General features: G+C 39.6%; 1 protein-coding gene across 1 annotated transcript in view; it reads left to right on the plus strand.

Moving 5' to 3' along the window:
- Nucleotides 1–888: 888 nt before the first annotated feature.
- PLAA (phospholipase A2 activating protein) overlaps nt 889–15,614 on the plus strand; it is a 33,511-nt gene continuing 18,785 nt past the window's right edge. Inside the window, exons 1-6 of the mRNA XM_016220505.2 lie at nt 889–1,134; nt 8,630–8,823; nt 11,524–11,624; nt 11,709–11,829; nt 14,255–14,422; nt 14,876–15,011. Of these exons, the coding sequence (XP_016075991.1) occupies nt 986–1,134; nt 8,630–8,823; nt 11,524–11,624; nt 11,709–11,829; nt 14,255–14,422; nt 14,876–15,011 (869 nt within the window). The 5' untranslated portion in view covers nt 889–985. The remainder of the gene's footprint in view (nt 1,135–8,629; nt 8,824–11,523; nt 11,625–11,708; nt 11,830–14,254; nt 14,423–14,875; nt 15,012–15,614) is intronic.

The following is a 15,614-nucleotide window of genomic DNA, read 5'->3' on the forward strand; positions in this document are numbered from 1 at the left end:
ATTAGAGAGATGAAGAGAAACACCCTTCGGCTGCCTCCTGCACGCCCCCTGCTGGGGACGGAGCTGGGGCCTGGGCCGGGACCGGGAATGAACCTGCGGCTCCTTTTGGTGCTTGGGGGACGCTCAAGCCGGCCAGTGCTTTGAAGTGAAGGGGAGGGGAATACAGCATTTCCCATATGTATACAGATGTGAGTTGGAACTATTTAAAATCTTTTTTAAAGGCTTAACACACACACAAAAAAGAAAGTTTTAAGTACCAAGACCCCAGTTTCGTGTTCACAGAATTTAAGGCAAGCAGTTTCCAATTTGGCCCAAACTCTATCGTTTTAACTAAAAAAGTGTCTAACTTGTAAAAAAAGAAAAAAAAACATCAGGAGACTCTGAAGAGGTTTGGGGAAATGGGGATGAAGCTGCCCTAACAGATCGCTCTACGCAATCTCAGAAAACCACCAGGAAGCGCGCCGCCCCGCAGACCGAGATTTGAAATATCCGCATTCCGCGCGCCTGCGGCTCACGCTCCCCTGGCGCGCGGCATGGTGGGATTTGTAGTCCCACTCCCGCATCCCGTATTATAATAAACAGTTCAGCGGGGGCTCGGGGGAAACGCGGGCTTGGCAAGGACCGGGGTTGGGGTGCCGGGCAGAAGGGGCGGGCGCTGTGTCCCCTGCTTGGCCGCGGTGCCGAGCGCGGGAGGGCAGCGCGCCCCGGCCCACGTCGGCGCGGCGGCTGCGGCGCACACGCTCTGCGTCACGGCGGGCTGAGGCTGATGATGAATTCCGGCGTGCATGTCAGGGTTGCTGTGTCACTCGGCCCGCTCGGCGCGCCCCTTCCCCGCCGCCCTTCCGCACCGGCTCTCGGGCGCTTCCGGTCCCGGGCCGCCTCTGCCTCGCAGGCCCCTCGCCCGCCGCGGCCCGGCGCACCCCCAGCCTCCCCTGCCGACTGATCTTGCGCGGGGCCCGGCCCGGGCGCCGGACGGACGAGGGCCATGGAGAGCGGCGCCGCCAGGTATCGGCTGAGCTGCTCGCTCCCGGGCCACGAGCTGGACGTGCGGGGCCTGGTGTGCTGCCTCTATCCGCCGGGCGCCTTTGTGTCCGTGTCTCGGGACCGGACCACCCGCCTCTGGGTCCCGGACAGGTGAGCGCTGCGAGCCCCGCGCCCCCGCCGCCTTGGGCCGTGTTGCAAGCTCCCGCCCGCGGGTGGGAAGAGTGAAGCCTCCCTGCCCTCCTGCCCTCTCCCTTTCTCCCGGCCTGCCCTGAAGTCTGCCTTCCCCCCATCCCGAGGGCGCTGGCGCTCCGGGCGCGCAGTGTGCGAAACCGGCACGGTTTGGTGGGAAGAGCACCGGATTGGGGCCGCAGAGACCTGCTTTCAGGTCCTAACGTGGCCACTAGCGAGTGGGTGACCTTGGACGAACGAACGTCTTATCTCCTGGGGCTTCGGTTTTTGGACGATGGTTTCCCATGTGTCTTTAAGATTTGAAAATTTATTGGCGCCCTGTGCACCTTCCTAAACGAGGCGACGTGAAAACATCTGCCCTAGAATGTGCTCTGTAGTCTTCCTTCCAATGTGAGAACCGCAGTTCTCAAAAATTGCATCGCAGAAAGTTGCTTTGCCTCCTCTCTCGTTGTCCAAGTCATAGTTTCTTAGTCTGCGGGCTGTGATGCACGTAGATGCAGGGGGGTGAAACCTCTCAAATGTTTTATGAATGTGTGGGGTTTGTGTTGTTTTCCGGAGGAGAGAAAGCCTATTGCCTTCTAACAAACAAACAAAAAGGCACAGAAGGTTAAAATTTTAGCTCCAGCCCAAATCAAGTTCAAGAGTTCGGCTCAGATTTGGCAAATTGTAACAGGATGTTTAAGACCTGGAAATCAGATTTCAGTTCAGAAAGAGAAAAATCTTGGTGAGTTACTTTGTTAGCCTCCCATCAGTAGAGGTTTCACTTAGAGTTGGGGGAACCATCCATAAATTCAGATGATAACTGTTGATTGAGTGCCTTGTATTTGTTTGGGATCCTAAAGAAGAATAAGAGGAGAGACAAGCTCTCTGTGTTCATAGAGCTTGCTTACAGTGTGGATAAAAAAATAATTACATATTTGGCACGGATACTGTGAAGAAAACAAATGTCCATATAGAGATGAGAGAGATGTTAAGGAAGTAAGCCTCTCTGAGGAGGTTTTTTGGTTTTTGGTTTTTTGGTTTTTGGTGTTTTTTTTTATCTCACGCTGAGATGGAGCTTGTCATGGGAACCCGGAATAAGGAAGGTTGAATTGGAAGAGAACCGTAGGTGGTAGGAGGAACAAACACAGAGGCTCTGGATTGAGAAAGAGGAAAATCCCTTTGTGCAGGAGGGAATGAGCTGTGAGGTGGGGCAAGTCTGAAGGCTGAGGAAGGGATGTAGTAGTTGGAAGAATTAAAGGGTTCCCAGCAAGGAGCAGCATGATTTGATTTACCTGTTGACAAGTTTCTGCTAGCTGCTGATGGGGAATGGATTGCAAAGGTTTAAATGTGGAAGTAGATCTGTTTGGAGGCTTTTGCAGTAGTGTAGCCAGGACATGGTAGACTAGACTAGGGATATTGTAGAGCCAACTCCTTTATTGAATTGGATGAGATGACTTCTAAAGGTCACTTCTATGGTTTTATGATATTCCAAACCACTTCATAACAGTAATACATAACTTTCTGTGTATTTGAATATAATTACCGAATAAGTGTGTACATTTAAAATTGAGGTCATTAGAAGCATATGCCCAATAGGATATAAACATTGCAGTAAGGAATATGTAAAGGGGATTCCAGTTGTCATAGTTGAATCCTGTCATTAAACTTTTACATGTTGTATATGAGTGTGTTAAGTTGACAAGAACTTAAATCACTGGAGTGATTGCATTTACCAGGACCTTGAGGAACTTTGGGCTGAAATGATCCTCTACTTGAAAACTGGTTCTTTTCCTTAACTCATGTTGTTTCTTGGTTTTCTTTTTCAAAATTCATTCATGTGTTTTTTCACCTAACATTGAGAGCTTGCATTGTGCTAGGCACAGCGCTAAATGGTGGGTGATTAGAGAGATAAGATAGTTTTACCTCTAATTTCCAGTTGCTTAGGGTAGAGCATCTCATGGTCACTGGGTGATGAACCTCTTACGCATCCCAAACTAGAGTGCCTCAACCATACTTTTAGTCTTATAAAAGTGTCCTCATAGCTGATATCCTGACAGTTTCTGTTTTATTGTATATTAATATAGTAAGGAAGTGCTGTGAGCCAAGTAGTAAGTGAAAATTGTTTTCCGTAGGGTTCTGGATCAGGGTAGTTAGTGTAGGGATGGACTGGAAATGATGGGGGAATTTAGTTTCAGGGAGGCGAAGTAGTTCTAGGGTGGACTAAACCAGATAACTGTGTTTCACAAAAGCCCATTGAGAACCCAAAAAATATCTGGGCTTTCTGAAGGTCCTTCACAAAGGAGACATCTTTCTCTTCTTTCTTTTTTTTTTTTTTGGTTGTACATTAAACTGAACCAGTCAGCTGCATACCATTCTTTGAGACTGCTTCAGGCCTCTATAAGCCCACTTCATATTAAATTGGATTTTTAAAGTCTATCACCAACTATTGCTTTGCCTTTTGAAAACGACCCATATTTGACAGATACAACAGCAGATTATACATCATGTGTTAAATCTTTCCTGATCATGCCACAGTCTCGTAAACATTCCTTAGACATATATTTCTATAGGGTTTGTTAAGAAATCAAACCCAGGATCCAAGAGATCGAGGCTCGAATCCTGGCCAGAGCATATGCCTGGGTTGCAGGCTCATTCCCCAGTTGGGGGCGTGCAGGAGGCAGCCGACCAATGACTCTCTCTCATCACTGATGTTTCTATCTCTCTCCCTGTCCTTCTCCCTTCCTCTCTCTGAGATCAATAAAGATATATTTAAAAAAAAAAAAAAAAGAAATCAAATCTAGTCCCTTCCCCTCCCCATTTCCCTTTCTTGGAGGTAAATTTTCATCTCCTAACTGCTTATTTCTTATTTTACTCCCATATCTATGTATAAAATGCTGTACACTCATGTGCTGCTTAACTAGGGGGATAGGTTCAGAGAAAAGTGTCCGTAGGTGGTTTCATTGTTATGTGAACCTCAGAGTTCACTTACACTAACCTAAGTGATATATCTGGACTACATACCTAGGCTATATGTTCCTAGAATACAAGCGTGTTGTAGCATGTTACTGTATAAAACAACAGATTAAATCATGCACAGAGAAAATAATACAACTCAGAAGCAGTAAACAGGAGATGTATGAGGAGGCTCCTGCGGTGTAACACAGAATACTATTTTAAAGCAAACTTATTTATAGGTAGAAAGAGTACTGTTCACAAATAACCATAAAAAGCATAGTACAGTAAATACATAAACCAGTTACATGGTCTTTTATTATCATTACTGTGTACATAATTGTATATGCTGTACTTTCGTACGACTGGCAGCACAATAGGTTTGTTTGTTTACACAGGCATCACCACAAATGTGTAATCAGCTCCATTGTAATCTTATGGGACCGCCATCATACATGTGGTCCATTGTTAACTGAATCATTGTGCAGCGCATGACTGTATTGCTATTTTTTTATTCCTATTTTTTCTTTTTATCCTCACCTGAGGGTATTTTTTCCATTGGCTTCTCAGAGAGAGTAGAAGGGGGGGGAGAGGGAGATAGAGAGAGAGAAACATCAATGTGAGAGAGAGACATTGGTTGTATCCCAACTGGGGCAGGGATTGAGCCTGCAACTGAGGTATGTGCCCTTGGCTGGAATCAAACCCAGGACCCTTCAGTCCGAGGGCTGACACTCTAACCACTGAGCATACTGGCCAGGGCTCTTTTTATTTTTAAATTAGTTTATTTCAGGTATTTTCTATAGTTCTTATTGCAGAGTATGAGAGTCTAGCTCTTCATTTCTACCAACGCTCATCACATATGCACCGTTTCTATGCCCTTAAATTACCTTAACTTGAAACTGAATCAATATTTCGTGACTGTACAGAGTCTGTGTGCACCTAAGCTGTGGAGTAAACTATGATAACTTTTCTTCAACAATTTTATGATCTTTATATAGCTACTAATTGCCTTGTTTTTGGTTTTCATTTGCTTAATTTTATGTATTTATCACTAATTCAGCTATAAATGCTAGTTGTATATCTCCTGTTGAGACTTTTAGACATATTGGATATTTTACAGTTTCATCTTTCTTTTGGTGAAAACTTTCTGACTTGGTCTGTTTGCCTGGGATCTCCCTTTATTATCGTCTCCTCAATTCCCTTTGGACCTCTTTATGTTGGATTTCTGTTCTCAGTGTCCTTTTACTTTCTCTTCCTTGGTTTTCTCCCTTGATGCCTTATTAGAGCACATCCTCCTGGAGCTTCCTGAAATACAGTGCAAGTCCGAAATGGATTTTACTCTGCCTTGCTACTTGAATAATAAGTTAAATATTTGTGTCATTCTAATGTTCCTCCAGAATTTTGAAGCCATTGCCCCATTTTACTCTAGCCTCTAATATTACAGCTGAGAAGACTGAAGCCATTCTGATTCTTGACCTATTATTTTGTTCTGTCAATATTCATCCATTGTTCAGGGCCACTTTTAATGTGAACACTCACAGCCATATGTTCTGGGACATTTTCTTGCCTTTTGTTTTGTTTTGTTATTCCTCACCAGAGGATATTTTTTCCATTGACTTTTTAGAGAAAATGGAAGGGAAGGGGAGAGATTTGCTGCCTCCTGCATGTGCCCTGACCAGGCCAGGATTGAGCCTGCAACCAAGGCACGTGCCCTTGACTGGGAATCGAAACCGAGACCCTTCAGTCCCTCAGCGGGCGCTCTAACCACTGAGCACACCGACTAGGGCTGGGACATCTTAAATTCTTTGGTTTTCCCCTCTTCGTTTTCTTTGTTCTCGTTTCTGGAACTTTTTATCCAGATATTGAACTTGTTTCTAAATTTCTTTTAATTCTCTCCTTCCCTTTTTGCTATACTGTCTCAGAAATTGCCTTGACTTCTTGTGAAATTATGTTCTTGTTTTGTGGCTGCAATATCTCTAAGTATGGTAATGATTTAAAAAAACTTTTTCTTTTTTTTTTTTTACTCCTCACCCAACAATATGTTTTATTGATTTAAGAGAGAGAGGAAAGGGGAGAGAGAGAGAGAGAGAAAGAGAGAGAGACAGAGACAGCAATCGGTTGCCTCCCATACATTCCCCAACCAGGGATCAAACCTGCAACCTGGATATATGCTAAGACCAGGAATCGAACCCGAGACCCTTTGGTGCTCCAACCAACTGAGCCACACCGGCCAGGGCTGACTTTTTTATTTTCCCCTTAGTATTCTGTTTCCTCCAAATTTGTTTTTCCCCCTCCCTGTTTGTTTTGGTCACTATATATTTCCTGCTGGAGAACCCTTTCCCCAGATGTCTGACAATCCTTATTCTGGGCTCAGTGTTAAGGGTGGAGAACTGGAATGCTCCCAGCCTGCACTCTGCTCAAGGCTGGGGCTTGCTGGTTGGGAGCTTCACACGGGTCATCTGGCTGGACCGTTTCACTGGGCTGGTCTGCCTAGAGGGTGACTGCCTGGTCGCCAGGGTTTTGTCTTTTGTGGTTTTGGCCTCCATTATGAATGTACATGTTCTTCATACCCCAGAGCTCAACTATGCTCTGTGTCCCCCATAAGACTTTCACCTTTCCAAAGAAAAAGCCCCAGACTTTTGCTGGGTGCAAGAGGGGCAGTCATCTGGCTAGGGTGTCTAACTGCTTTCCCTTTAATACTTTAAATATTTTTGATTGATTCAAGAAATACTTAATTCTTACCATGTAGAATATTGTGCTGGGAACTTGAGAAGATAAAAAGAACCAAGTCTGGATTCGGCCCTTAAGAACTTCACAGACCAATACAAAAGATGCGTGCAAACATCTATACTAGGATGCTAAGGGACACAAACACACACATAGGTAGATTTAGTGGTTTACATAATATAGATTTTTTATCATGTCCTCTCTTTTAAGTTTTTTTGGGCTTACTGATAAAATGGTTTCTAAAAACACAATTTTAAAACCCCACCGAAATAAAGTGTACAAGTTAAAAATAGCTACTACCAAATACCTTCCTTTGAAGATTTTTTTCACATAATTCAGCTTCTGACTGATTCTGAAGACTTTCAACTAGTCTTCCTTATTTTGGTTCCTACCTTTTCTTGTCCCCATTTTTTTAAAATTGATTTTAGAGAGAGAGAGGAAGGGAGAAAGAGAAACATCAGTGATGAGAGAGAGCCATTGATTGGCTGCCTCCTGCACGTCCCCCACTGGGGATCGAGCCTGCAACCCAGACATGTGCTCTGACCAGGAATTAAACTGCGATCTCCTGGATCCTAGGTTGATGCTCAACCACTGAGCCATGCCTTCCAGGCTCCTGTCCTCATTTTTAGAGGTACATACAAAGTGCTGCTAATTCTTGAGCTTTTGGGGATTCATTGGTAGATTGGTTCTCTACTTTCCCTGCTGCCTGCATACATACATACATATGTACATGCGTATATCTATGTGTACATATATATGTAGATATTTATTTTTAAAAAGACATAAACCACAGGCTAGGAAGAAAGAAAAAAGAACAGGATTATAACTTTCAGTATTGAAGTTGACGGGAAAGTAGTAAAGGTCTGGGAGACATCAGAAAAATGAGTTCTAAGCAGGCGCCAGGGAAATTAACCAGTGAATCCCCAGAAGGCTCAAGAATTAGCAGCATTATTTGCCTCCAGGAATGTGTGTGCTTGCACGCACACAATGCTTTAGTGGTGTTTGGGAAAGAAGTGAAAATAGATGTGTTCAGTCTTTACCCAGGAGTCTTGCTCTCTTTATGTGTACTTGTCTCATCTCTTTCAACTAGACTGCAAACTCCTTGATTTAGCTTGAATCAGGTATATAATTCTTTCTATTCCTCTCAGCAGCTAACTGCCTTTCATGTAGTATATCATAATCTGTTGTTTGACTTGTTATGTAAGGCATAACAAGTGACTGAGTAACAAATTAGCAATCATCCTGGTCCCCAGGGAGTTGCTGTGCTGTGTCCCTAGAGCAATCATACATGGCTATATTAGTTCCTTTAGCTTGCGTATTGAGAATGATTGATATTCTATTTAGATACAAGTATATGGGTACTAAGTTAATGTTCCCTAGTGTGAAAATGTCCTCACTGTGTTTGAGGCTTATTGATAGTGGATGCCATGATCCTAATTCACCAGGGGTTTCTTAGGGTAACAGTTACTGGTAAGTAGAAATGAAGATGGAGGATGAGGAAAAGCCACTTAAGATATTTTGTTTACCCCCCTTTCCTTCCTTGTCCTTCCTGTTAATTAACATACTATTATCAGTGAAAACCTAATTAAACTTTTCCGAATCTGATGTAGACCTTTGTAGCAGCTGATATAATTTAGCTATTTAATATTTAATTTAAAACAATGGATACTTGAAATAGCGTGTGCTCTATATACAGTTCAACTAGACACTAAATGAAAATGAGTAGTTTGACAGCTACGTCCTAAGCTAAGTTAGGGAACAAATGTATGTCTTATTTGTTGTCATGTCTTTCCAGTCTTAACAGGGGCTTCACAGAAATGCACTGTATGAGTGGCCACTCCAATTTTGTATCTTGTGTATGCATCATACCTTCAAGTGATGTTTACCCTCATGGACTAATTGCCACTGGAGGAAATGACCACAATATTTGCATTTTCTCACTGGAGAGTCCAGCACCACTTTATATATTAAAAGGTCACAAAAATACTGGTGAGTATAACGCTTTGGTGTTTTTCTATTTGAAAAATAATTGTCCATTTGAAAGTAAAGTTTACATACTCATTTTTCCTGTTTTTTATTATGTTTGTTAACCTCTAGCTAATAGGCTTGATAGTAAAAACCTTTTTGGATCGGCATTGTTCTTTAAATTCTCTTACAGATTTACTGTTAACAGTAAAGCTTCTCATGCTTATACAGGAGTGGACAAAAGTAGATTTACAGTTATAATACAAATAATACAATAATTAATAGATAATACATGAATGAACTCTGTGTCTCCCATGCTCACAACTGTAAACCTACTTTTCTCCACCCCTGTATATTTAAAAAGTGAAGTGTTCAGTTATAAAAGGAAGAAGCTGTATAATTTTGATATACTTTGTGATTTTGGTTTTTCAGCTGTTTTGTGCAAGGAATTTACTGAGGAAAACTAAGAGTATTTCTTTATCTTTTGATTGTTATGTCTGTATTTGTACAGCTAAATGAATGTGTTTAGAACTCTGGTATCATTGAAGAGGAATACTTCTGAATATCGTTTTCTATGATTTGTATATACTATTTCTGATTCTCTGAGTTTCCTGCATTTGAGTATGGCTTAGCAGCTCTTTGTTATAAAATGATATGCTTAATCAGTGCAGTATGTGTATTTATTTTTTAATGTATCTAGAATAGTTTGGGAGTTCTGTAAGCAAATAGTGTGTCCCATAAACATTTTAAACTTAATTTCATTAAGGAGTTTGTAAAATGTTTTGTGTGTATGTATGTGAAATCTTCAGTATAGAGTGCTACATATATTTTTTTAACTTTATAGAAATCTTCACTATATACAAAAGTAGAGACAGTAATGTGTTGAGTTATATATATATGATATCTAATGGAATAGTGACCTCTTCTACTCAAGGACTATCAACACAAGCTCTGTCATGTTTCATCTTTCCTTTCTTCCACAAGATTATTTTAAAGAAAATTTTCTATGTACTATTTCATTTGTAAATACATTAATATGCAGCTCTAGCCAGGTAGCAAATACTATAGGCTTTGCAGGCTATATTTTTGTGTTCACTACCATTCAACTCTGCCGTTGTGTTCAAAAGCAGCCATTGACAAATAAATGAATTAAGCCTTTCTGTGTTTCAATAATCTTTTATTTATGGACACTGAAATTTGGAAGTTATGTGATTTTCATGTCAGGAAGTATATTTTGATTATTTTTTCCCAACCACTTAAAAATGTAAAAACCATTCTTAGTTTGTGCGCTGTATAAAAACAAGTGGCCCACAGGCCATAGTTTGCTGACCACTCTAAAAGAGGGGGATTCTCTCTCTCTCTTTTTGAAACAATATCGTTCTCACACCTTAAACAAAAACAAAATGTCATTTCTTATTATCAAATGTCCAGTGAATGTTCACATTTACCCAGTTGTCTCTTAAATGTTTTTTTACAGTTTGTTTAAATTGTGACCCAAACAAGGTCCACGTGTCTTTGAATCTGTCAGTTTGTTTCCCTTTTTACCCCTCTCCATTTGAAACTGCTTATTTTACCTGGAGCATATCCCGCAATCAGAACTTTCCTGATTAGAGCCTTTTTGTTCCCTTTAAGTTCCTCAACCTACTATATGTCTTGTAAGTTAGTTAGATTTAGAAGCTTGATCAGGTACAGATTCAAGTTTTGGCAAGAACACTTTATAGGTAGTATTGCGTTTTTTTCTGTTTAACACATCAGGAGGCACATACTATCTTTTTGTGATGTTCAGACTGATCGTTGGGTTCAAGTGTTGTATATCCATTCATTATAAAATTTTCATCAGCCTTTTATGTAATGATTTTTAGCATTTATTGATGATCATTGCATAGATCCAGCATTTCATTAACTCTTTGGTTACCATGGGAGAATTTTATCCAGAGAGGACAGGTTAAATGCTTTCCTTGTCCCTTCTCCCACCTCTTTTACTGGGTTTCAAAATGAGTTGGTTCCCTAACGTTTTTGGGTTTTTTTCTTTTCTTTTTGATTCTCAAATGGGAATCCTCTTTCAATTGGTTCCTGTGACCAGAGAATAAATCTCCATCTCCTGCAGTGGGTGAGGGTGCACTTTCCTGACCCTGTAGGCTGAAAAGAGAGGTCTATTGTTTTCACTGTGTTGTATGCAGACTTTGAGTCCCTCTTCTCATTTTTCTGCTTAGCTCCATCCTTCATGGAACCAACAAGTGGCTGTATACTGAGCTTTCATTTATAATTTTTAGCCTATATAATTTTACATCAATAAAACATTTGATTAACCATTCCATTACTGTTGAACATGTAGCTTGGCTCCAGTGTTTTGTCATTTTAATTAAAGTGACCCTAAGTATCTATATAAACAGCATTTTAAAATAATTGTCTTTATGTAGTTTCTTAGAACTGGAAAGGATTGTGCAACCCACTTAATCCTGTTCCCTTATTTTAGAGATGAGGAACTGAGGTTAAGTAATATCCCTGTGGTCAGACAGTTCATAAATGGCATCTCTAGTACTTGCATCAAGGTGGTCTGACAACAGTTTTGACCACTGCACACTTCTGCATCTCCATTGAGTTAAGCCTTATTTGGCTAATATACTATCACAGTGTCTTTAAAATTGCAATGCTTTAATAACTAACAAGGTTGAACACTTTTCTATATGGAAATGTGTTAACTGGTGCCTTTTTTTCCTTTAGTTTGTAGTCTTTCATCTGGAAAATTTGGGACATTACTTAGTGGCTCATGGGACACCACTGCTAAAGTCTGGTTGAATGACAAATGCATGATGACCTTACAGGTACAGTAGTTCTGTTTGAATATGCTAGATAACAATTAAATATGATGGTTCTGTGGCAACTTAAATTACCCATTTTACTCACAGGGTCATACAGCTGCAGTCTGGGCAGTAAAGATCTTGCCTGAACAGGGTTTAATGTTAACTGGATCAGCAGACAAGACTATTAAACTGTGGAAAGCTGGAAGATGTGAGAGGACTTTTTCAGGTAATATCAGAGTATAGACAACTTTTATAATCTCATTGCTTCATATTTTCTCAGATGGTCTTTTTCTCAAAGGTTTAGAAGCTTGAAAGTGGTATTTGAAAAACATTTCACACGTATCTTTTTTTTTTTTAATCCTCACCCAAGGATGTGTTTTACTGATTTTTTTTAGAGAGGGGAAGGGGAAGAGAGAGAAACATCAGTTGGTTACCTCCTCTCTGCACCCCCACTGTGGATCATGGGACAACGCTCCAACCAACTGAGCCACACAGACCAGGGCAAACACATATCTTTTTAAAAGATATAATGGGACCTCTCATTAAACAACCAAATTGGACTAATAAATAGGTACCTGATATGCTATAATATGTGTAATGTGGTTCTATGAATTATATATATGTAATTTGTGGTATGCAGTGATGGTTTTGCTTATCCTTTGAACATGTTCAGTTTGAACCTTCCAAGCATCAGCCTTATTTTTTTGTGTGTGTCTTTTTTTAAAAATATGTCTTTATTGATTTCAGAGAGAGGAAGGGGGAAGAGAGAGAGAGAAACATCAGTGATAAGAGTCATTGATCGGCTGCCTCCTGCACGCCCCCACACCAGGGATAGAGCCCACAACCCAGGCACGTGCCCTGACTGGGAATCGAGCCACGATCTCCTAGGTCATAGGTCAATGCTCAACTGCTGAGCCACATGGTCTAGGCGCATCAGCCTTATTAATGATGGATCAGTAGAGTTAGCTTCATATATATGGAAGAAAACATAAGTGCTTTTATTAATATTGAAGTACATTGTTTAATAATACATTTCAGGCTCTATTTATGTGGTGGTTTAGGTAGGTAGTCTTTTTAAACATTGGCTGTTAAATAACTCCTACACTGAGGTATCTGCTGTGTAATAATAGTATTGGTTTTTTATCTGTGGGGCACTTACATTTTGGGTGTGAATTTTTTTGTTGATATTTTTCTTTTATTTACTTTTTTAAAGTTGATGAATTCCCTGGAGGATAACACTGCAAGAAGTCCTTTCATGAAGTTAAAACTATCTATAGATGGAAATCGGACAATGAGTTATAATAAGCATCTCTGTTTTTGCTTTCATACATACATATATGTATTAAGCTGTTAGTGATCTGTGATAGCTGAACTAAATTAGCAAATACTGAGCATGGGAAAGGTGTTTTAACTTCTGATTTTCTTTATTAGATCACAAGCTTCAGAGAATGTTTTGTCCTTAAAAAAATTCAATGATATTTTCAGCAGGGCTTCAATTAACATTGAAAGAAATTGAATTTTATCAAATATATCTCCATTTACATAATTAAGAACATTATGCAACGAGTTTATTCCATAAATTCTTGCTGTTTTAAGAAATCAGTAATCATTGGTTTTTACTTTATCATTTTAATGCTTGCATTTATATAAATTGTAAAATGTTTCCAATGATAAATCACAATGTTTGGCTTAATATTTGCATTTTGGTTGAATGAAAGGGGTAGAAGTTAGGATTTAATGGAATGGAACGAGGTAGGATAGCCTGGACAGAGTGACTCAGTTGGTTGAGTGTCATCCTCTGCACCAAAAGGTTGCCTATTCGATTCCCGGTCAGGGCCCATACCTGGGTTGTGAGTCCAATTCCTGGTTGGGGCATGTATGGAAAGCAACTGATCGATGATCGATGTTTTCTCTCTCTTTTTCTCTTCCCCCCACCCATGCTTGCCTGCCTGCCTTCCTTCCTTCCTCTAAACTTGTCCTGGGGTGAGAATTAAAAGTAAATAACTTAATTTTAAAAAGGAGGTAGGATAATGAGCCAGGAAACTTGAATTCTTGTTTTAGCTTTGCCACTAATTGTGGTGTTTTAGAGCATCTTTTTCAGCCTATTTTTGCACATTTTAATAAAATTTACTTTACTCTGATGGTTTTGATACTTCAAACTCTTAAATAATTACAATTTCTTTGTAATCTTAGTTTTTCTTAATTTTCTCTGGTGTTTTATAAATATTAATTTCACTGTTGTGTGGTAAGAAAACATAGCAAGGAATACGTACTTATTCCTTGTTATGTTTTCTGTTATATTTAAATACTGTGTGTTATGAATTATCCCAGTTATTGGGAAAGAAAAGTTGAATTGTCAGGTAAAAAAAGAAAATTCTAGGGATCAAAATTCTGTTTCTGGAGGATTTTAAGAAATAATTTGGAGAAGATATGATGAATATAAAATAACTTTCCAAGACTAGTGAGAAAAAAGATAGGGCCAAACCTAAAATATAAATTTTGGTTACCAGGCTTTTCTACAGAAAAACTGAGTTTTGAAACTTGAAATCAGGTTTTACTATTCACTGATGTGTTTTACAGTGTTAACGAAGTACATAGAGCCATTAACCAAATGATCTATTTTATTGATTTACGGTTTTTTTTGGATACAGGGCATGAAGACTGTGTAAGAGGTTTGGCAATTTTAAGTGAAACAGAATTTCTTTCCTGTGCAAATGATGCCAGTGTTAGAAGGTGGCAAATCACTGGCGAGTGTCTTGAAGTATATTATGGACATACAAATTATATTTATAGCATATCTGTCTTTCCAAATTGTAAAGGTAAGATTATCTTATACCATGTATTTAAAATTTTGTATTGACCATTGTTCCATCATATTCCTGAGGTGAGGGATAGAGGGCTGATGACTTGAATCAGTTTACTAACTGTAACTTGAATAATTTAATAACCTTAGTTCATACACATTTTTTCCTAAAGGAGAAAATTGTATGATCATCTTTATATTAATTCACACTTGACGGTTGTGAAAAGGTCTGAGGTATCTGAGGAAAGGCTTTGCATAATTTATTGGTGTTAAGAATAATATGTAGGATGTAAAGTGTGTAAAAACATGTTTTAAAGTTGTATAATAAGTGGCAAATACATAAAACGTAAAACTATAATTTTAAAATACTTTGAGGTTAAAAAGGTCTGCCTGTGTAGAAAGATGGTATGTGTCAATGTACTTAATTTTATTTATTCAAGTTGATTTTTTCTGTATTTATCAATTTTAGATTTTGTGACAACAGCAGAAGACAGATCTCTGAGAATCTGGAAAAATGGGGAATGTGCTCAAACAATCCGACTTCCAGCTCAGTCTATATGGTGCTGCTGTGTGCTAGACAATGGTGACATTGTGGTTGGTGCAAGGTATTTATTTTCTAGTCAATCAAGAATTAATATGTGTCTAGGACTTTGTAGGCATTAGAGTGCAGAGATAAGCCATAAGGAATTTTAAGTGAATTGGAGAGAACATATGCACCATTCTGTTACTGAACAAAATAGTAGTAGGTATAATAGCTTTTACACTAATGATGCAGGACTTATTACACCAGTATTGTTCTGTAAGTTGTGCAGTTGAAACTCTGAATGCAAAATAAATTAGTAAAGATAGAGCTTGGTGTGGGAAAACTTTCTGGAGATGAAGAAATCTGGATGGGATTTTGAAAGATAATGAGTAAGAAGGGAAGTGAGGATTTTTATCAAAAGAAACAGTGTAAGTAAAGGTGCAGCATGGGAATGAAAGTGATGTCTTAGGAGGTGAAGGAAAATGGTGGAGGACTGATGCTGGGGAAAGTGGATAGTACATAAGGTGGGGCTTAATTCTGGAGAAGCTCAGTGCCAGGCATTTTTTAGATTCAGTGCTTGGGATTAAAGGGTTGTAACTCTTAAGCAAGAAGTGATGTGATTAAAGCAGACCTTGTGAATTATTAAATATGTAGGTCTTATTTAATTAGTGGTGACAACAGGAAG

Source organism: Miniopterus natalensis, chromosome 12 (assembly GCF_054644295.1).
Source record: "Miniopterus natalensis isolate mMinNat1 chromosome 12, mMinNat1.hap1, whole genome shotgun sequence".
In the NCBI taxonomy this organism is placed as follows: Eukaryota; Metazoa; Chordata; class Mammalia; order Chiroptera; family Miniopteridae; genus Miniopterus; species Miniopterus natalensis.